We start from the raw sequence: 24,383 nt of genomic DNA on the forward strand, positions 1-24,383 counted from the left end.
ATGGTTGTTTCCTTATATGTATTCCAGACAATAGTTGTCCTTATTTCATTTACTTTATTTCCCTTAATGTATATAGTTGTAAATTTGTTAATGTTTTATAGCCTATTGTCACTGATTTGCATCTGACTTCCCTGTTAGGGATTAGTAGTGTCAATATCTGTCTATATCTTTCCTGGAAAAGACAACATGTGTTGTTGTCATGCTCTGCAGAAAATTAAAGAAGGAGCAGTCTTTTTACTCCTTTTCTTTTTCTTTTTTGTCGAGTAATAGTATATAGAGATTACTTTTTCATTATGTTATTTTCAGATCGTTCTTGTTCTGTTACCCCCAGCAATACTGATATAAGCCTGGTAGGGGTGTAACGGTACACAAACATGACGGTTCGGTACGTACATTGGTTTTGACGTCACGTCACGTTTGACGGTTCGGTATGGTTTCGGTACAGCAGCGGGGAAAAATAAGCATAAAATTGCTTTTTTATTATTATTAATCATTGGTTTACTGAACAAATTGCTCTTTCTTTAAATTTTCAATTATTTATACTTTTTTAATTCTTTATACTTTCAATTATAATTTAAATTTTCTTAGGGATAAAAAATCTACCTCAGCTTATGCTCTAAACTATAGTGAGCCCTTTTACATTACTATAAGGTTACAATTAACACCAGAGCCCAAACCTAAATTCAATTACTATTTATTTTTAAATATAATAATCAACACTAAACTTAAAAATAAATTGTATGCAAACATGTAAATTGCACATAATGCAGTTTTTTAATTAACTTATAAATTATAACATTTCTATTTGTTGTTAAAATATATTCATTTACACAGTGGCTGTCATAAATTGTTTCATAATAAATTTATTTAAGCATACGTTAAATAATTAAGACATCACTAACAGGTAAAGTAAAATATGAGTAGATAGTGTAATATTTTGCAAAATGCTCTTCTCTAGACTTCATTTCTCTAGCGAACTAACAAGCCGTGGACACAGCTTAATTTGACTTAAATTGCTAAATGAATTGCTACGTGACATTTTATTTATAAGCTGTTTTATTGACATCTTTCCAAGGTTGAAACACTGATTGAGCGATTCCAGTTGACATGAGATGTTCTTTCATGTTTATTTCACGTTAAAACTAGTGGTAAACAGGAAGGAAACATCACGCTTACTCGCTTGTTGTCGCTCGTTTGAACTGTGGCGTTTATGCAGCAAACTGTCACACCACATCAAAGAATGTCAAAACGTCATTTATTGTTTGAATTTCCTGAAAAAATGGGTTAAAATTAGACTTTCTTTCTTATCAAAAGCAACAATATATAAAACTGGAAATTTCCAATAAAGTTGTATTTGTGCAGTGGTTAAAACATTGCTGTATGTGTTCGGTACAGATGCCGAACAGAAATACCCATACCGAAAATTCGGTATGAATACTTGTACTATTACACCCCAAAGCCTAGGCTTTACTGTGATTTTTAATCCTCGGCAGGTGTTTGTGTGGTGCCAAAGTACCAGAACTTTCAACATCCCAACTCAAGGCATAGTGATTTTTAAAATATGCATTCTAGTATGTTCCATAGCTTTGATAATCTATATAAGAAACGATTATATGTAATGTTTGCTTTTTAGATTGCCTGTGTCAGATATACTTATTGGCCTTTTTTTTACTCTTTCTGCAGGATGGTTCAAAGCAGAGGCAGGCAAGAAAGAAGACGGTCTCATTCAGCTCCATGCCAAGTGACCGCAAGATGAACAGCACAGCTGCCTGCATGGCTTTCATGATGGAAGGCTGTGAGATGAAGAAAGTTCGCTCCAATTCTCGCATGTACAATCGTTACTTCCTGTTGGACCCTGACATGCGCTGGCTCCGCTGGGAACCATCGAAGAAAGACTCAGAGAAGGCCAAGCTTGAGATCAAGAGCATCAAAGAAGTTCGATTGGGAAAGAAAACACCCGTCCTACGCAGTAACGGCCTCTCGGATCAGTTCCCGGATGAGTGTGCATTCTCAATTATATACGGAGACAACTATGAGTCCCTGGATCTGGTCGCCAGCACAGCAGATGTGGTGAGCACCTGGGTGATGGGACTGCGGTACCTGGTCTCATACGGGCGGCACATGGTGGGTGTAGTCGAAGCTAGTCAACCCAGTGTAAGAACGTCCTGGATTGGGTCCGTGTTTGAGCTAGCTGATCCAGAAAGGCAAGGACACATTGACCTATTCCGGGCTACCCAAATCATCAAGGGTCTCAATCCTGGCATGAGGGAGTCCCGTATTGAACTGAAGTTCAAAGAGCTACAGAAGGCTAAGGATTGCTATGGTGAAGGCATTGATTTAGACACATTTGTAGAGGCCTATTGTGAACTGTGCACACGCCCTGAGATCTTTTTCTTGCTGGTGCAGTTCTCCAGCAACAAAGAGTACCTGGACTCCAAGGACTTGATGCTGTTTGTGGAGGTGGAACAGGGAGTCGAGGGAGTCACAGAGGAAATGTGTCGGGAGATTGTGCACAAGTACGAACCCTCCGCTGAAGGACGTAACAATGGCTACTTGTCCATAGATGGCTTCACACACTACCTCCTGTCATCCGAGTGCCACATTTTTGACCCGCAGCACAAGCATGTTTGTCAGGATATGACGCAGCCCCTTTCACACTACTACATCAACTCTTCCCACAATGCCTCACTTTTGGAAGATCACTATTGGGGCTCGTCAGACCTCAGCAGCTATGTTCGGGCTTTACGCATGGGTTGTCGAAGCCTGGAGGTTGTAGTCTGGGATGGCACTGACTGTGAGCCCCTTGTCTATGTCGGTAGCTCTGTTGCCTCCCAGCTGGCCTTCTGTAAAGTTCTAAATGTCATTAACCAGTATGCCTTTGAGAGTTCAGAGTATCCACTAATCCTCTGTCTTGTCACACACTGCAGTGTTCCCCAGCAGAGGGTCATGGCTCAACACCTGAAGAAGATCCTTGGGGACAAACTGCACGTTGATCCTCCCAATATGGAGGATCACTACTTGCCCTCCCCTGAAAAACTTAAGGGAAAGATACTCATCAAAGGGAAAAGCTTGCCTTCAGACTCGCAAGACTCTGAAGGGGAGGTCACAGATGAAGAAGAAGGCTTCGAGATGTCCAGGAGAATGATGGGTGGAGACGATAAGGATCAGCTCAACGGGATTGGCTGCAAACGGTTACGACTCTGCAAAGAACTTTCTGACCTAGTCACCCTCTGCAAGTCTGTTCAGTTCCGTGACTTTGAGACATCGAAACGGGAACAGAAGCATTGGGAGATTTGCTCCTTTAACGAGGTTGATGCCAACCGCTTTGCCAATGAGTTTCCTGAGGACTTCGTCTCCTACAATAAGCGATTTCTGTCACGGGTGTACCCTACACCCATGCGCATTGATGCTAGCAACATGAATCCACAGGACTTCTGGAAGTGCGGTTGCCAAATCGTGGCCATGAATTACCAGACTCCAGGTTTGATGATGGATTTAAACCTTGGTTGGTTTAGGCAAAATGGCAACTGCGGCTATGTCCTGCGTCCAGCTATAATGCGTGAGGAGGTGTCATATTTTAGTGCCAATGCTCGTGACTCACTTCCGGGAGTCTCAGCCCAACTTCTCCACATCAAGGTGATCAGCGGTCAAAACCTACCAAAGCCTCGAGGCTCGGCTGCTAAAGGCGATGTGGTAGAGCCGTACATCTACGTGGAGATCCACGGAATTCCTGCAGACTGCGCAGAACAACGCACAAAAACTGTCTCTCAAAATGGTGACAATCCAATTTTTGATGAAAGCTTTGAGTTCCAGATCAACCTTCCCGAATTGGCTGCTTTGCGTTTTGTTGTCCTTGATGATGACTACATTGGCGATGAATTTATTGGCCAGTACACCATTCCTTTTGAATGCCTGCTTCCTGGTTACCGGCACGTACCACTGCAGTCACTTACAGGAGAATTTTTGCCTAACACCACGCTGTTTGTTCACGTTGCCATTACAAATCGTCGAGGTGGGGGCAAGGCCCATAAGAGGGGTCTCTCTGTGAGAAAGGGCCGCAAAGCAAGGGAATACACCTCCACTAAGACCACAGGGATCAAAGTGGTAGATGAGCTCTTCAGGGCATCAACCCAGCCACTACGGGAAGCAACAGACCTACGGGAAAATGTGCAGGTATGAATTCGGTCTTTTCAGGGTCAGTGTTTTTAAGAGTCTGTTTGCACTGAGAAATTTTTGTGAAATTGATGCATAGGCAACAACCGCTGATATTGAAAGTATTAGTGATATTTGTATTGCTTCAGGAGTTCATTCGATGACACTGTCAAATGTTATTTTCTCATTAGAGAGCAAAGTTAGGCAGGGGCATGGTTAGAGTTTTGGGGGCCCTAAGCAAGAGGTCTGGTGGGGGTGGGGGGGTCATCAGTAGAAATCACATTCCTTCCTCTTCACATTTAAATAAACCAAATAATAAATAAGTATAAAAGTGAAATTTGCTTGCAATGTCATATGAAGATTTCACAAAGAAAAAAATGTAAATTCCTTCCCTGTCAACTGGCATCAGCTGCCACTTTCAGTTTTCACAAGCTGCCTTGGCCCTACAGGCAGTTCAAGGGAGGTAAAGGGTAGGATACAACAAGGATATAACAAGGATTATGACAACATGGTATTGAAAACACACACTTAAAATTGCCTGTGTAGTCAGGGACAGGTAAAAAGTGAGAGAGAAAGAAAATTATACAAGAAAGAAACCAAGTGGAAGCTTTTGTTGTTGAGCTCATTAGTAATGCCCTTAAAACTGGAGACCTGATTTTCCTCTCTAAAGATGCTTTCACATCTTTTAAAAAATGTTTGTGCTTTTACAGAGCTTTTACATTTTCTTTTACAGAGAAATCAGTGAGACTGCAGATGTTTCTCAAATGCTAGAATGTTAATCAAGCTTTGTCATTGAATAATGGTGGAGTAAATTTGCAGGGTTAAGAAGGCAATACATCATTCCTGTTCATGTCATGAAAGATTGGATGCAAGCTGCAAATAATATTGATTTCAAATGACTCTTGCTCAGCAGATGTAACATGTTGTCCTCTAACACATGGTCCTAATTTAAGAAGACTAAAACCTCAAAGGACATCCCATTAGATGATTAGAGACAGAAAACATATGGCCAGCTTGAGCTGTCCTTCTGCTCTGGATCTCTCCTCTGGTCTTTAAATTTGTGCACGTATGTGTGTAATTGTGTTATTTCATTTGCCAGGATGCATTTTCTGCTGTTCCTATTCCACAGATCTATGTTTTTGCATACTCTTATTGTCTTGCATTGTCAGTTTCTCTGGTTTTGCATATGTTCACCTAGTTTTTATATTGTGAAATGTTTCTAGTCTACTTTAAATAAATGTAATGAAAGATTACGTTTACATTTGGCAAACTATTGTAAAATATACAATGCTTTTATCCAAAGTGACCTATAGTGCATTTAATGTTTACATAGTATATTTTAAACAGTCTTCTGCTTGATTTGCAGCTGATATTGGATGTTTAACACTGTGTGCATTGTGTATTTTTACATTTAGATTACCTTTGCCATCATCTAATGCTCATTTAAAGTTAATCTTTTAAAAAGAAAAATATTTTAACATAATAAACACTGTTAAAATTCATCTTAATAAGCAGATTTCAAAATGAATATCTATTTTTTGTATTGTGCATTATAATGATGTGACGTCTAATTTTGCCAATTTATTAGTTATCATCAGTAATAATATTAAAATGATTGTAACTTTTTGGTATTGACTAGAATTGTAATATACAGAGGATGCATCCAGTTCTTAAATCATGTTTTATTAAAAAATCTCTTTATTAAAAATCTAAAGTCTTTTAGATAATTGTGCTAAATTACAATTGAAAAAAAAAAACAATATTACCTTTTTACATTTATTATAACTTCAAATTTATTTAAAACCTGTTTAAGAAATCCAGAATTCAACCTCCTAAAAGTCGCTGTGCAATTCAAATGTTTCCTATTAGCCGGTTTCTCCACTGATTACTGATGTGAGAAACTGATGCGTGTCCACGAAAGAGGAGAGAAGAAGGGGGAAGGGTGCAGGAAAACACTCCTTTCAAGTGTGCAAACAGTTAAAGGGATCAGTGAACAACTCCAGTCACTCACTGCAGAATGTGTGTAGGGTTTTAATGCTGCTATTAAGAATGCATGTGTTGTATAAGGCTTTGTTTCGTCCTGCTGTATCTTGGAATAAGATCAGGGACGATGAGAGCAGAGCACCAGTATGCATCAAGCGGCAGGTGATCCACTTGGCAGGATGTTATTCTGCTCTATCCTCATTTGTAAAGTTTCAACATCAAGCTGTCTGCTGCTTCCTCTTTCTTCGTGTCTCTCTCATACACTTAAGCAGCAAGCATGTCTTCATGGTCTCCATGGTGTCATAGCAATCCCACAGGAAGCGCTCTTTGTGTAGACTTATCGGTCACTGCTGTGAACCGCACTCTCACACTAATGAAATAACTTCAGCACACACACACACACACACAGACTCACATGTGAATATGTAGATGATTCGATTATGGTTCTCTGGTATGCATACTTTAATGTTTTTATTTTTGAAAGCACATCTTGAACTATTTTAGTCTCACAAAGCCATTTGTTATTGTGGCTTGCGTGTCAGTTTTAAATGTGATGCTATCAGCCTATCACGAGAAAGTGATCTTTCAATGCAGGGAAAAAACGTGTGTATTGCAACCATATTGAAGCCTGATTTTAATCTAAATCTGCTCTGCTTTAAATATGCACATATTAGCGTGCACAACACACAGGGTTTACTATGCAAACTGTCATGAGTCAGCACTTTTGACTAGCATAACATCCTGTGTAAAGTTAACGTGCCTGTTCTAGACTGAGCTCTATAACTGTGTCTAAACCACAGAGCCAGTAAGTGGATGAATTAGACTTGTGCTGCAGTGTTTAATAGGTAAATATGAGTATTTCATGGCCATAGAGCGACAGCTTTATGCTTCAACGGCAATAATAAATCACAGCTGTCATTGTGTGAGAACTGTGAACTGTAAGAGCATACAGTATATGGAGTTTCATGATAATGAACTTCTGCTTTAACTGCTTTTTACTAGGAAGATTACATTTTACATAATTATAGCGCAGTCTTTGCGATCTGATAATCGCGCTAAGCCATATCGCATTCTCAGACTTTGTTAGCATTAATAAAAAAGCCAACTGGCGAGTAACACTGCTTCATGTACTCGCCAGCACTGATTTTTGCATGCATTTGGCGCTTGTCAAGTGTTCATTTTAGGCCCTGCTAGGAAGGTTTTATTGCTCAAAGGTTACATTTTTATAGCTCTGGAAACAGATGAATTGTTGTTTCGTTAAAAAATTCAGGAGTTTCTGCATTCTAAAGCCATATGACTTTATTTCTTTTGTGGAATATCCACTGATTCATTGAAAAGATCTGACTCAAAATAACCATTTGTTCATGAATCAGAAATTGCTCATTCTCTCCTGAACATGCCAAGGAGAGCTAGAGCTAAAGTGTTTAGTGTGCCATATGGACCACTTTTATGATGCTTTAATGGTGCTTTTATATTAGAAGCTTCAGTATAATTTGTAGTTTTTGTTTTCATTTCACCTTTTTTAAAAAAGCAATAAAATGTATTTAAATACATTAAATACCCCCCGTAGCACCCCCTTGTGGCCCCCTTTTGTTCCACAAATGAAAGAAAGCAATAGGGACAACACAAGGGTAAAGTAAATGAAGTATTTACATTTTTGGGTGAAATAAATTCTCCATTTGTTCTCCATTTAAACTAATGTGTCTAATAGAAACATCTGAGATATTAAATAGATTTTTGTTGTGAATTTTCTTTCTATTGGTTAATTCCTAATTCAAGTTCCACATAATCAAAATTAATTTTTATTCGTGATTCTCTATGTTCTCAGTGACTCACAAGCTCAATTTGTACCCAAATCTATGGTGGCGATAGTCTGTATTTACACTATATTTTTGATCCATTTTCGCATTAGAGCTCAGCTAGCGTGACCCCCCACCCCCTCTTCCTGACCCATGCAAACACAAACACCCTTGTTTTCACAAACACAGGACGAAGTGTCTGGAACACATTATCCGAGCGTGTGCCGGAAGCGGCTCTTTCCCGCGCTCTCCTGGCCTGTGCCACACAGTTTGTGTGTGAATTCAATTATGGAATTTGGACCATGCAGCATAGAGTTCATTAAACTGAGGATAGCAAATATGAATGATGAATGGAGAAAAAAGTGCATTAGACAAAATAGAGGAGCTGTTCTCATGTATATGAGTGGGTGGGCGTTTGAGATAGCTCTCTTGTATGAACACAACAGATAGTCCAAGTCTGTTCCTAAACACCTATATTTAAAAACACCATTAATTTCCCTTTCACGCAAGCGTCAGTCTCAGTTATAAACATTTGTAATTTTGCTGCCCATGGTAGTAGCTAGGTGGGTTTGTGTGAGCACGTTTTGGTATTACTGTTGGGACCATATTTTTTGAAAATGTCCCAAGGGAATAGCAAATCCTGTTGAAAGCATCTTCTGAGGGTTGTCCCCACAGGGAAAACAGATTAATAAATGCTCTAAATATAAATTCACGTGTGTGAAAGAGTATGTGGCTGCATGTGTCTGGAGATGGTTGTCAGCTTGACAAATGCTGTTATGACACCAAAACCAGAGTATTGTTAAAGGAATAGATCAGCCAAAAATGACAAATCTGTTATCATTTACTCACCATCATGTTGTTTCAAACTTGTATGAATGATATTTTGAAGAATGTTTTAAAGAACTGTTTTTGTTCATGCAGTGACTGGGGACCGATGCTGTTTGAACTTCAAGAGTTTTCAATATATCTCCAAAATATCCCACAGAACATCTTTTGTGGACTTCTTCTTTTCATCTTCTTTAATTAGACAGCTCTGATGTGCAGTCTAATAAGGACTGGATGTTTCTCTCAAGTTTGTCGTGTTTTTCAAGTGTCTAGCATATATGTAGACACAAACACACTCTGGATCTGGGTAAGAGGTGCTCGAAGTCTGCACAATTTTGGGAAAAATAACTGGATGTGTTAAAAATAGTAGTTTAATATAATAAAAAATGTAAACTATTGTAAAATAAAAGATCAAAAGATTTTATTATTATTTACTATTATTATTATTACAACTATATAATTACCATAGTAATCTTTATAGCTTAATTTCTTTGTTTCAGAAATGTTAATCATCTAGCTTTTATTTTGGTGGAAACCCGCAGGAAGATATTAAAGCTTCTTTTTTGTTGGCAAAAGCCAGTTTAAGTGCTTCTCAATTAGGGCTGCAACAAACTATTTTGATAATCAGTTAATCTAACGATTATTACACATCGTTGATTATTTCACAGATTAATCAGTGGGCTTGGTTCTATTATTCAGCTTTTAAAATTAGTTAAAATATTGAGTTACATATATTCCAACTAAAAGATAAAACAAGGTAATCACTTCAGCTTTTGAAATTTTCAAACAATTATATATTCATATAGTGCATTTACAATTATTATACAATTACATTTAACAATACAAATAAATGTATTTGTCACACAAATGAGATGAGAGAAATTTACCATTTAATTAACTGTATGAAAAATAGCTAGTGCAAACATCACTATGACCAGATGCTTTCTTAATTGCTGTTTTCTCACCGCTGTCATTTTTGTTGTGTGTTAATTTTATTATTAAGAGGAAAGATGTCGAATAATCGTTTCAGCCCTATTCTCAATATAAGTTTGTGAATGGTTGACACATGTTGCGTTCCCAAATGCATGGTGTACTGTATATGCAACCCAGATCCATAGATTCAGAGATGGGTGAGCGTGAAGCAACATTTACAGCAAACCAAGTCGCGCTGAGACAGCGATTCACTGTGATACACAAAGCACATACTTGCACTAAACCATATCACGATTGTTTAATTTTAATTCCAATTAATCGTGAAGCCCTTAAGGTGCTCTCTGTGTTTGTGTGTGTGTGTGTCAGGAGGCCAGGAAAACAGCTTTGCTATGTTCAGTGTCAAAGGCTCACAAGCAGCTCTCCACCCTCACACTCATGAATCAAAACACTGGCTTGCTTGATACTCTCGTAAGACACACACAAACACAGCATCAGTCTGCAAATAAGCCAAAATCCAAGTAGTCTGAGATCCTAATGTCATGGGAACTTAAACCATGCTGCTCTTCTCTCAAAGACCTTCTGTGTATACAGAGCTCTCATAGAAACATCATTTTTTCTCAGATGTGTATGATATCATCCCTAATAATTTCCTGAACTAAGGCAACATTGTTGGCAAGAGCAGTTCACAGACTCTCAGTGGTGATTTAGTTCTTCAGCGTTAGTTACTAGAAGGCAAAGCTTTGTCTTTTCTGTGACTCCATGAGCTGAATGTGCTTTCATTACGATCTAGTGCGTGACTTTGATCTAGCCTCCAACTGTCATGTCCTCTTGTGTACATTCTACAATTATTGAGCAAAAACAGAGAGGAAAGTTTAATTCCCTTGGTTGAGGCAAACAGGAGCTTCTCTGTGGTCAGAGGTAGATGTATTTGAACAGCATTACACTGTGTGTTGTTGCTGTGGGTAATTGCACATTTATCTTGAATGTGAAACTGACCTGCAGTTTTCATACATGTCACTAAAGCTAATGTCTTCTGTGCTATCCTTTTCACCAGAATGCTATGGTGTCGTTCAAGGAGCTCTGCGGCTTGACTCCGGCAGCTAACATGAAACAGTGTATCCTGACTGTGTCCTCCTGGCTGATGAACAGTGAGCGAGCGCTGCGGGTAATAGTAGATCTGAGCGAGGCCTATCCCACCATGGAAGCCCATGGCCCCATTCCAGAGCTGCTGCGTAAAGTGCTCACCGCTTATGACACGGTAGGGTGAAATTCAACAGCGTGAACTTTATGTGATGCAATGTGGATAACCTAGCACATGTGAACCATTAATCTATGTTAGGTTGCAGTAAATACTGCAGGAGGCAACATGCTGGTAATACATGAGTTTTAATATTACATTAACTTCTTTAATAGTTGTTCTGCAAAACTGAACAAAAATAGGATCTTTAACAATTAAGATAAACATACACTGTATATAATCATAAATCCTGAATATGTAAATCTGAATAATTTCATAAGTCATAATTCCTGAATACACTTTTGCAAGTCAACATATATTTTTGTAAATCCAAAATATATGAATATATATGAATATATTCGGAATCTATAGTTGCAAATCTTAATATACTGTCATAAATCCTGAATATATAGTTGTAAATATGTATAAATAAACATACAGTATATCCTGAATATTTGCACATCTGAATATGATGTCATGAATCCAGAATATAATATTGTTGTAAATCTGAATATATATTTTTATAAATCCTAAATACATACAATACATACAATATAAAGTCATATCCTGAGTACCCAATTGAAAATCAGAGTGTCATATATCGAGAATATATTGTTGTAAATCTGAATAGTTGACAATCTGAACATCATTTCAGAAACCCATGTATGTCATAAATCCAGAATGTGTAGTTTTAATAATCATAGGTCCTGAATATGTAGTTGGCAGTCTGAATATAATGCCATAAATGCTGAAACTATAGTTGTGAATATTAATATATAGATTTAAATTCTGAATAGAAAAGTGCCTATATATGTTTGTTTTATATTTTAATATATGATTTATACTGTACTTAATAATAAATCAAGATATAAATTTATAAATCGAAATATTTATTTATATAGTTATACAGCATGTAGATTAACTTTAACTGCTTTTATGAATTCAGTCATAGCCTACAGCAGAATAGCTGCAGCATTCTGCTCTTTCTTGCTTGTTCCTTTATAATGGGACTTTACTACAACAGATTAAATTCTGCAGAGATGTGAGCGTGTATTTGATTGTATTACACACACACTCTCTCACACACACACACACTCCATACCCTCCAAAGCTGCTCTATCACACCCTGCCGTTTATTTTCCCTTTCATGTCATAATTCCATTTTGATATGAGTAGACGTCCTCATATATAATGTATGCAGGAATGTACGCTGTGTGTGTGTGTGTGTGTGTGTGTGTGCGCGTGTCAGTGCTTGTCAGCCGAAGATTGGCTGTGTAGGATTTGCACTTTGAATTAGGCCTCCATGAGGGTCAAACTATTTGTCAGGTGTCAAAGTATTTGTTAGACTTTGAATCAGGAATGCATTGCCTTGTCTCACAGTAGAAATTTAGACCAGCATGAATTTTTGTGTTGGTCCAGGTTAGTTTATAGTGGTTAGTGCTTTCAGGTTTACAATATACAGATTTACATTTTAACAAACCAGGGAGTGGAATGAGACACAGCCACGCTTAATGCCTAAGCAGTTTAACAAATGTGTGTACATAATATATTGTGTGTATGTTCTTACTTGATTCAAAATTTAGCTTTAAACAGTATAATTGAACCAGTAGCAATAACAAAAGAGACAACGAAAGGAAACACATCTTATCTGGGCTGAGGAATGCAGCTCAATCTCTTCTGTCAATAGAGCTTATTACGAGTGTGTGAATGTGTTTGTGAGTTTGAGCTTCTCTGGGGGGGGCATTCCTGATTTGGAAGTCTCACTTCCTGCTGAGACCTGACTTCCTGTTTCCTGTTTTTGGTTTCCTATAGATGATCCAGACGAGTCGGACACTGATCGAATCAGCCGATGGCGTGTACTCTAAACTTACACAAGCACAGCGAGCAGGTAATGTTGTGCAAACACACACATACACATAATATTAGCAGTGAGATTAACAGTGCAAGCACATCGCCGGTTGATCATTTAAATACAGTATGTCACAATTAGGCATTATTAATGACTGTAATGTTTTGTCTGTTTACTAGTGGAGCTACAGGAAACAAACTCACGCACAGTTTCTTGCTCAGTTAATAATCAGTGAACCCTATAATACTCTACTCTGTAGCTAATGTGAATTTTTCTCCAGAGCACAGTGGAAAACTAAGATTTGGGCAAGAGAGAGAAAACATTTTAATAAAACAATGTTTTTGTTTTAATTTAATAAAAACAAACTTATTATTAATAATTTATCTCATAAATTAATAAAAGGAAATGCCACACAGGTCATGCATTGCAGTGATTTTAAAGCAGAAATGGGGTATTGAATAGCTGCAATTACACTAGATTATAAGAACGCAACATTTCATAAGACAACAGAGACTAGGATATGATATTGCACTTAAGGGCTTCTGTTTTGTTAAATAAATAAATACATTAAAATACACAAGCATTCAAAGTTTTGGGGTTGGTGAGATTTTTAAGTATTTTTGAATATGCTCACCAAGTCTGCCTTTATCTGATCAAAAATAAAGTAAAAACAGAAATATTCTGAAATATTATTGCAAATTTAAAATAAATGTTTAACATTAAAATAAATGTAATCCTTCCTTTTCAAATTGAAAATTAATTTAACATTTTTTTCATGATTCTTTCATTAATAGGAAATTGTTTTTGTACAATGTAAAAGTCTTTACTGTCATTTTTGATCAATTTAATGCATCCTTGCAGAATAAAATTTTTTTTTTTAATTTGCTGACTCAAAACTTTTTAATGGTAGAGCACATTCAAATGTGAAAATATAGCATTAAGTTGAACTTATAGCAGTAAGTTTGTATTCTTTCAATTCAGCTAAAGATGTCAGTCTGTGACATCTTTTCTCAACATCTGAATTTGCCCGTCAGCGTTCACCAAATGTGAAATGTGAAACTGCTAAACATGAGCTTGACTTATGAATGGAAGTCAGTCAAGAGCAATGTCTAGTGTGACTGCGGCCTTAGGCATAACACAACACAAATTAGTCTAATTATTATTGATAAAAATCTGAAATTAATTTTTTTTTAAATCTTCTACTAAGCAATATAGTTAATTGTGCTAATTTGAGGCTATTTGTGGTTGCCAAGCTACACTGTGCATTAATACAGAATGTGTGCATTAATACGAGTGTGTTTATAGTAATTTTACAGCAGCTTCGAATGCAGCTCATGCTAAATTTGGAATAATCCGTTTTATAACGTTGCCTCAGAACCCCTGGTAGGTCTTGTGTCACCATGTTAATGGAGAAATCTGCTTTAGAGAGCAGTAGAGCGTCAGTAAATAAACAAGGTTGGCGTGCTCTAGCGCTGTCTCCTCGCCCACTCTTTCTCATCTCGCATTCTTCCACCTCCATCTATCTCGCGCCGGTGGAGAGGTTGAATCACGCTTTTGCTAGTGACCTTCTCTGCTCTTACTGGTTTTGACTCAAAAATGAACACGTTTCTACAGCACTCGCAGTCTCTCACATTCTGCCGCGGCTCTAGACTTGTCCGGCTGAGTGTCACAGCTGCCGGTCTGAAGCGTAATTAGCACCGTGAGGGGAGGGTGGGCAGCTGTTTGAGCTGTGGATGGCGCTGATAGCCTTGTCCAGTCCTCTCCATTCTAATAAACACTTCAGACTCTGCTAATTAAATGTGAGTTAAGTAATTATGATGGAGAGGATTGAGGGATTGGACAAGTATAGCTGTCTGTTCCTGCTCACATGTTCAGATGATTATCATTTCTCATGGTTACGTCAGGCCAGAAATATACTCTTCACCTCTCTGGATGTTTACATGCATTCCAATTTCAGTCAGGCTATAAGAATAATGTGCCTTTGTAAATGTCATTAAATAGTTTAAAGCCAAAATTGTTTATTGTAAAAACTGTATTGATGTTACCATAATCTTCTTAGGCGCAACATAACATAACACAAACTGAATAGAATAATTTACCTTTTTTGTGAACAGCAGAAGTGTGATTTGACACATTAAACAAACATTCGTTCAAAATTTGAATTAGCATTATCAGGTGTTTTCCCGCCAAGATATTGTACAGGCTTCAAAGATATGAGAAGCTTGTTTCCCTCCCCTTTAAAAGTAGTTTTTTTTTTCTTTTTTTATATCCCAACCAGTGTTTTGTTTGTTTGTTTATATACTATATATATTCATATTTTTATTTATTTTTCTGTTTTAATTTTAATTTTCAAGTTTTATTATAATTTTGTTATGTGCTTTTGTATTTTTTTCGAATATCGGACGCAATGACATGCTGGAATAAAACAATAGATTCCTATGGAAGCTTCCACATAGACCGCGAACATTCGCGCACCGAAAATGCGAATGCTTTTTTTCGAACCAGTCCAATGAATCTTTTCAGTTTCGCAAAGCGAAAATACGGGCCGTCCAATAAGATTTGGGCATTACTGTCAGGGATTCATCACAGTCACTGCAGTTTGTCATTTTTTTTACCCTATTGTTTGTTATATTTATTTGCTCAATGTCTTGAGCAATGCGTAAATCCGGCCCTGTTAGACGGCAATCGGAAGTTATTACAATCACTCGATGGTGGTTTAAAGTGAGTTTTGAGTAAAAGCGGAATATAAATCTGATTTATTGTCTTATGTAGCATGATGCTACAGTTTGCATGAATGGTCACATAACACGCGCTTTCGGTCGTGTAACGTTAGTATGAACAGACATCTGCATATGATCGGAACTCCACGCAGCTACTCTATACTGGTGGTATTACAGTACCACAAGAGCTAAAGAGAGCTCCGTGCGCTTTCGAATCGCTCTCGTGGATGATCGATCTGTGCCGCGCCTCTAGTCGAACACACCGGCTAGTGCTGCAGGCTTATTGGCTCACTGACGCTGATGAGATTGACCCCGTAGGTATCGAAATGTGGTACCGAACGACAAGACGTTTTTTGATACTCGATGGTATCGAGGTAATTTGGTCGGTGCCTAAAACGTATTGAACTCGACACCCAGCCCTAGTGTCTATACTGCGCGGCGGTGGATCATTACATCAGGACCTGCCCAGTCAGACCCCCACGTCCTGCGGTGAGTACCCTCCAACTAGACCCTGTCATTTCCACGTTGTCAATGCTATCGGTACAACTACTCACCCCAGACCTTTCTGTTTCAGTCCCTGCCCTTGTCGACTCTGGCTCCTCGGGCAATTTCATATCTCAGGACCTATTGAATCGTCTCCATCTGCCCCGGAAACATCATGCCCAGGAGCTCCGAGTCGAGACCATCCAGGGAAAACCACTAGGACGGGGGTGGGTGAAATATCGAGCACCGACACTACGGCTCAAGATTGGCACTCTCCACGAGGAGGAAATCACGTTTCTGGTACTGGAGGGACCCACCGTGGATATCATCCTGGGACGCCCCTGGCTAGTTCTCCATTCTCCAGAGATCAGATGGGACTCGTGTGAGGTGACTCGCTGGAGCGTTTTGGTGAGCCTCCTCGCTTCCAGCCTTGCACATACTATTCTAAGAAACTGACCCCAGTGGAGCAGAATTACGACATCGGCAACCGGGAGTTGTTGGCCATCAAACTTGCCCTGGAGGAGTGGCGGCACTGGCTGGAGGGAGCAAACCATCCGGTCACAGTCATTACCGACCACAAAAATCTCCAATACCTCAGAGAAGCCAAGAGACTTAACCCACGCCAAGCCCGCTGGGCATTGTTCTTCACCAGGTTTCAGTTCACCATCACCTATAGTCCCGGGAATCGTAACAATAAAGCCGATGCCTTCTCACGCATTCACTCCCCAGACACACCTTCCGATCCTAAGCCCATTCTCCCTCCAGCCCTGATTGTAAGCCCCATTCACTGGAACATCGACGAGGACATTCGAGCCGCCACTCTTACCGAACCTGCTCCGCCGGGAGGCCCAGAAGGGAAAACGTATGTGCCCACTCCCCAACGACAATCCCTTCTGGGCTTCGTTCACAATGTACCGGGCTCTGGACACCCAGGCAGCCAACGGACCCTCTCGCTCCTCCAAGCTCGGCACTGGTGGCCCAGTATGACCCAGGATGTCATCAGGTACGTCCTAGGTCTGCGCCATGTCCAAGACCCCTCGTCACCTCCCTGTAGGCAAGCTAGTGCCCCTGCCGATTCCCATCGACCCTGGTCTCACCTGGGAATCAATTTTGTGACTGACTTACCCAACTCCGATGGGAATACCTGCATCTTGGTGGTCGTAGATCGGTTTTCCAAAGCCTGTAAGCTAATCCCCCTCCCAGGACTTCCAACCACTCTCGACACTGCAGAAAGTTTATTCACTCACGTCTTCAGAAACTTCGGAGTTCCCGAGGATGTAGTCTCTGACAGGGGACCGCAGTTTATCTCCCGCATTTGGAGGGCATTCTTCCAACTACTAGGGGTCACGGTCAACTTATCCTCAGGCTACCATCCCCAGACAAATGGCCAGACTGAGAGGAAGATCCAGGAACTCTGACGTTACCTCCGGGCATACTGTCACGACAACCAACACAGCTGGAGCCGTTTCCTCCCTTGGGCCGAGTATGCACAGAATTCCCTGACCCAGACCACCACCGGCCTCACGCCGTTCCAGTGCATACTCGGGTACCAGCCCCCGCTCTTCCCGTGGACAGGAGAACCGTCTGAGGTTCCGAGTGAGCGAGAGAGTGTGGGACTCAGCTCACCTCCATCTACGACGTACAGCGCGGAGGCATAAAGCCTTCGCAGATACTCGGTGTACTTCCACTCCCACTTACCATCCAGGAGAGAAAGTATGGCTGTCCACCTGGGATCTGCACCTCCACCTGCCCTGTAAAAAGCCGAGTCCCCGCTACATTGGTCCGTTCCCGATACAGAGGCAGATCAACGAAGTCACCTACGAACTCCAACTCCCACCCAGGTACCGAATTCACCCCACTTTCCATGTGTTACTCCTTAAACCGCACTCTCCCTCTGCTCCAGGTCCCACTGAACCCGACGAGCCTCCTCCTCCAGAAATCCTTGACCAACCGTCCATCTACCTTGTCCGAGACATCCTGGACTCGCGGCGACGGGGTGGTCGGCTGGAGTATCTAGTAGACTGGGATGGTTATGGACCGGAGGAACGTTCTTGGGTGGCCAGGGACGTCATTCTGGACCCTTTGCTACTGGAGGACTTCCATCGCACCCATCCTGGTCGCCAGCCAGAAGCCGTGGCCGCCCCCATCGCCGCATGAGGGCATCAGAAGCCGCTCCTGGAGGGGGGGGGGTAATGTCAGGGATTCATCAGTCACTGCAGTCACCAGCCCGGATAATCACCCGATCACAGTCACCTGAGTTCTGATCACCCGCACCTGCTGTCACCAATCAAGCCACACTACAAATACACACACACATCACTGTCCGGTCTACCGTTCACTCCTATGGACTGCCCTGGACTCTCTATATATGATATTCTCCTAGAAAGACTTAGCTTCTGGTTCTCCCGTGATCCTCCAAAGACTCCTTGGAAGCTGTTCCACGATCTCCCACGAAACCGGCATCAGACACTCAGATAAGAACCCGGGAATCATTCACTCTGTTGACACTCACCTGCCTTAACCTAACCCATTCCACTCCTCCACACCCTGTACCAATAAACCATCCTGTCTTTCACTTACCCGTTGTGTCTGGCTTTGCTTTATGACAATTACATCACGTGGCCAGAGCAACTGCAGTTACCCAAAAGGTCAACGCAGTGGCGCTCAAAGACTGTATTGAGCACGAGCCTAAAAACACAGAAGTAGAGGACTTTCAACCAACATACAAAGAATATGGATGTCGAGATAGTTGTTGGTGTCTAAAGAGAGATATATTTTTATTCATATGATATATTTTCTGTATATGTTTTTATGCAGCTCATGGTATTTTTTATAACAAAGGATGTTTATGACAAATGACAAGCAGGTCCATTATAACATACAAAGAGTGCATGCTTGCCTATTATAGAATCAAAACCCATTTTAGATGTTTTAGATCAGAAGTTATTATTACAAGCACTCGATGATGATTTAAAGTGGGGTTTGAGCAAAAACATTAATTACATACATTTTGAACTGTAGCTTGATGCTATTGTACCTCTAATTATATTTTCTTGTAAGCATTATGGATAGTTTGTGTTTCTGATGAAGAACCAAAAGTTAATGCTGTATATTGAGCCGTGGACGATGTAAAAAGCCATATATATGATACAGTGATACATAGGCTACATGAGGAAAAAATGCATTGCTGGTCGGCGCTACCTAGCGTGCAGGCGTGAATTAGCAGAAGGCGATTAATTGTTTCGCACTCGGTGTGAAAGCAACGATCGTCGGCGATTCGGCTCGTTTTTTCGCATCGCGCTCAGTGTGAAACGGCCTTTAGTATGTTTTTTTTCCTTTGGAAGGGGCGTGTCTGCTGTGAGACTTCAAAGTAAATGACCACTGCTATGATTGGCTAACATCTTTGCATATGAAATGAGCATTAGATGTGGAACGCTATCAAAAACTATTTCTGCGTTTTTACTATAACAGCCACCAAGATGAATTAATTGTGAAAAGTGCTGCTGATTATAGCAATATATTTTATAGTACTACTCCCATTGTAGCCGAACGATTTCTGCAGTTTCACAAATACTTTCATCTTAACTAACAAGTGAAAACATAATGCAAATCTTGTTGACTCGTAGAACAGTAATTATAACAGGAGTTTTGGCAAAAATGCCAGATGGTCCTCACTGCAGAACACAAGATCCAGGGGGCGTGGTTGGATCCAGATCCAACTCCTCCGACCTTACATATACCTAAACCTACCCGTCTCCACCCCCTGATCCCTAAACCTACCAATCTCCACCCCTAGATGTGGCTCCAACCCCGCCCCCTGGATCTTTGTTCTGCAGTGAGAGGTTACTGAAAAATGCCGAAATCAAATCACTGATAGACTCACTGCTAGAACACACCTCCTTGATTACATATGACAATGACACATGTTAAAGAGCATGTCGAGGGATAATCATGATGTCACAATTCTCGATGTTAAATCATGGCTTCAGAAGGGTAGAAACTTGTTAATCAGTTTTGCATTTTGAAATTTACACTAACAATAAAATGATTCCAACAATGCAGAATTATATTATACATTTACTATAGTTTTTACCTGGTGTCCGTGACTCATCAGAATAGATCTGTGACCTATTTGGGGTTTGCAATACGTCAGGTGGACGGATGGATGTTTCAGGCCTAACTCTCACACTTAATTGAAATTCATGCGCATATGCATTCAAACACACACATGTGCATGTATATAAATATAACTACATGCGTTCAGCTTATATTCATAATAATTTACTTGACATGACATTTAAACGTAACAGGGCAACTTTGTCTGTCATTAAACACTCTCATCTGTATCAAACTTCAAAGGCTTGCAGGCACAAGCCTGCTGTCCCTTCACTCACTGACACCTCGGAAAAGTACATTGTGTGGAAATGATGGAATCTGTTGTTATTTGCAGCCCTATTACTCCTTCCTTTTCACAAGGCCTTCCTCGCTCTGTGCCCATGAAAATGTGGAGCTCCAGATGAGCTCATTTAGATAACAATGTTGTCAGAATACTGACATAGTAAGCAAATAAACTTGCTGTTCTCGTGTACAGCTCTGCACTAGTGGCCTCGAGGCCTATGTAAAATCATATGAATGCTGAGCAACTGCAGCCGATTTTTACTTTAAAAAAAAGAGTATTTATGACTAGCTAGCCTAGTCTCTTGGCATAAAATCAGTTTTGGCAGTGGAGACGAGAGGAGCTGTTCTTGGACCCAGTCCTAGCTGAGCGAAGTGGACGGTGGGCAGGTGTTAGGGAGCATTTTGACACCTTCAGGCTTAGCACCTAAAGGGGGTGCGTCTGAACTTGCACAAATACACACTCAGGCCACGTTCACACGACAACGATGTAGTCGAAAACAGAAAAGTTTTTCCCTTGTGTTTTTAAAAAGTTTCACGTATACACGTCAACGTTTTCAAAACGATTCGCGTTTACACATATCCACGAAAATGGCCAAAAATGCTGTATTACGTACAGTATGCCAGGCCAGTAGTTGGTGCTGTCACCTTGTGAGTAAACAGTAGGGAAGTGACGATTATATGTTGTATATGATGCGTCTCTGCTGTTGGTTGTAATATTGGTGAAATAAATCCACACTTTGCTGAAGAAGCGTTAGCAAACTCTTGAGCAGCAACAACAGTACCGTGTACTCCGCCATTGTTGTGTATGTTTGTTCACGCTTGCCTTTAAAATCGACACATACTGCGCATGTCTACATACCCGTTTTCAAAAATATGGGTTTTCAGTCCCAAAAACGTTGTTGTCATGTAAACGAACAGGCAAAACGTATAAAAAGTTTCCCGTTTTTGGCTGAAAACGTCATATAAACGGCACCTCAGATGTTTCTCTTACACGTGTGCACTAGAGCATCATATCTCTAGAGCATTAAATGCATCATATCGAGCATTTCATTCAGGATGTCACAAGCGTGTGTTCTGTAGGTTTGTGGGTGATTTTGTCCATGAGAGAGAGTGTGAAAACCAGAGTAAAAGTCAAATAGGCAGTGAATTTAAGAAACAGGAAGTGTGAAAAGTGTGTGTGATTTGAGCACTACTTTGCTGCTGCTTCTCTTACCCTTTGTATGTCATAGGATATCCGTTTCAACCTCACATAAAAATTTATATAAGAAATAGTCACATTTTAAGATATAAAGTCACAATTTAGATGTAAGGATATAAAACTACATTGAAAAAGAGCAGTTGTGGAATATGAAGTTGCAATTAATTTATTATTTTAATTAATAATTATTATTATTATTGTTAATTTACTTTAATTTTACGTTATTTTATTTTGTTTTATTTTTGCTGGCAAAAAAAAACATCATTGTCCAATAGTGTAGCAATGCATGAAGCACCACTCACACAGAAGCCACGTTTAAAGGTGTACTAAGCGATTTTTGCCAAACAATGTTGATATTTGAAAGCACCAAAACAAACACGCCCATAGCCCAACAGGACCTCGCACCTATTTTGATATCTCTGCCCCACACGTACGTACACAACCCTGGCATAACGACGATCGCGGAAAGAAGTGAAAGTGAAAGTGACATGACATGTGGCCAAGTATGGTGACCCATACTCGGAATTAGTGCTCTGCATTTATCCCATCCAAAGTGCACACACACAGCAGTGAACACACACACACCGTGAACACACACCCGGAGCGGTGGGCAGCCATTTTTTTTGGTGCGGCGCCCGGGGAGCAGTTGGGGGTTCGGTGCCTTGCTCAAGGGCACCTCAGTCGTGGTATTGAAGGTGGAAGAGAGCGCTGTACATTCACTCCCCCCACCTACAATCCCTGCCGGTACGAGACTCGAACCCACAGCCTTTGGGTTATGAGTCCGACTCTCTAACCATTAGGCCACGACTTCCCAAGCAAAGTCGATTCATGGATAAGTTCTGTGAAACAAAGCAAAATCAACATTACTCACCTATCAAGAAGAAACAACGCAGCCTCGGCTTCTGCTTCCAGGCCTTCCCGCTTCTTGAGTTCCGCTGGAAAGCTGCTCCGATATTTACACGGGTCCTACCTCTTGCCTGATCGTAAGCCTTCTTTTTAATGTTTTGTTCCTCTGATATTTTCCTCTTTTTATCTTCCAGTTCTCTCTATATATAGTCAATCTGCTAATATCCGTCCTGTGCACTCAAATTGAGCGCTCTCTTCTCTCTATCAGTACAAGACACGCCCCCTTACTGCTGATTGGCTACAAGTGTGTTTTGGGACCCAGTCCGACACTGCTAACAGAAGTGTTTTTCAAAATTGCTCAGTGCGCCTTTAAACTACTTTTTAAAACAAATGAGCTTGTACAGAAGTAAATCTGTGCATGGAACGTTTTTGCCCTCACTCGAATCTTCCGATTGCGCAGATTCCTATTATAATGACTGGATTTTGCCTCCAAAAAACCTTAAGACAGACCATTTTTATTACCTGTCTTTCACTTTTTTTTAATAAATAAGTTATATTTATGGACTTTTTATGCCTTTATTGTGAGAGGACAGGAAAGTATTGGCTGGAGAGGGGGGGAGCAGGATGGGCAAAGGAACTCAGGTTGCCGTGAGTTCTACATGTTGTGAGTGCTACATGTTGACGCACTAACCACGAGGCTATCGGTGCCAACTGCCTTTCACTTTTTAAGGGTGAACATTGCTTTTCTCTCTTTAACCTGAAAGATATTTGTGACAGAAATATCCAACAGAAAGTACCTTGAGCTGCCTTGATGGCTATTGGTGCAAAATGGACTTTTGTTTACTAGGCAGAAAACATCTTTTTGATAGTGTGTAGTCTGATATAAACTGTTCTACTTGAGAGAACATTTGTGCCGGCGATTTTTGTCAACATAAACAGCCCTTTCTTATCTGCCGTCAGACTGGCTCACTGACACTGAGATGCTGTTAACAAACGTTTCTGAATCGTACAGTCAGCCTTTCATCAGCTCTATTGTTTGAAGCAGATACTTTTTATTTCCACATACTGTTTTCATTTTAGTTCGTCCATCTGTCCATCCATCCATTTGTCAAAGTGCTCTGTTTGTTTTTTCTTATCTGTGTGACTGTTATGAATGATATATGGAGTGAGTCACGACTGCAATTCGGTTGTCCTGTGGCAGCGTGGAAGAAAAAAACAGCTTCTAACAATAACAATACATCCATATTACTCTGTGATATCTTTGCCCATATGTACAAAACATTCTTGAGGTCCACTGTATGCTGGCTAGGAATTATAACAGATGTTGCTTTATTGGACTTTCAGGATTGGACTTTCATGAGGATCTGCATCGGATCGGGGCGAGAGAAGGACTGAAAGGGAGGAAGCTACAGAAGGCCATGGAGAGTTACGCTTGGAACATCACTGTGCTGAAGGTTTGAACCTATTCTTTATGTTATGGATTGAGGCATGTATACACCAGGGCCTTATTTAGCACAAGGTAAAACACTTTAGTATAGGGGATAATCATTACAGGGTTGCTAATAGGTTTGCATTCAGTGCAACTACTCAAAGTGTTTCCTGGTTTGCAGCTGAACCACAGTCAATCAGATTTCACGCTAGCCGAGGCCACAATTAAATAGCTTTTGTCCTGACATCGTTGTGTACCTTACAATGGCTGAAGTTGAAACTACATGATCCTTAAACCCGCACCCTAAAGCCGTGGAATTACAGAACATGGTAATTTATAAAATTATATGTTTGGATTTTTATGAAAGATATGAAAATAAAAGTCTGTAGAGCAATCATATGGTTATGGTTGCTATTATTATTAATACAAATGTGTCGCCCAACATAGTATTTACCTTAGTATAGGATCTTTATATTGAAGTCCGTCCTGTACTCTGCTCTTTTATCTCATTGATTGGTACTAGGAGTGTCT

The 24,383-nt window shown here is 40.2% G+C and overlaps 1 protein-coding gene across 1 annotated transcript in view; it reads left to right on the top strand.

Moving 5' to 3' along the window:
- The window catches only part of LOC107567631 (inactive phospholipase C-like protein 2), an 87,027-nt gene extending 63,144 nt beyond the window's left edge, over positions 1 to 23,883 (top strand). Inside the window, exons 2-5 of the mRNA XM_016253340.1 lie at positions 1,684 to 4,173; positions 10,747 to 10,950; positions 12,742 to 12,817; positions 23,768 to 23,883. Of these exons, the coding sequence (XP_016108826.1) occupies positions 1,684 to 4,173; positions 10,747 to 10,950; positions 12,742 to 12,817; positions 23,768 to 23,883 (2,886 nt within the window). The remainder of the gene's footprint in view (positions 1 to 1,683; positions 4,174 to 10,746; positions 10,951 to 12,741; positions 12,818 to 23,767) is intronic.
- The last annotated feature ends 500 nt before the right edge of the window (positions 23,884 to 24,383 follow it).

Source organism: Sinocyclocheilus grahami, unplaced genomic scaffold (genome assembly GCF_001515645.1).
Source record: "Sinocyclocheilus grahami isolate Dianchi unplaced genomic scaffold, SAMN03320097.WGS_v1.1 scaffold27.1, whole genome shotgun sequence".
NCBI lineage: Eukaryota > Metazoa > Chordata > Actinopteri > Cypriniformes > Cyprinidae > Sinocyclocheilus > Sinocyclocheilus grahami.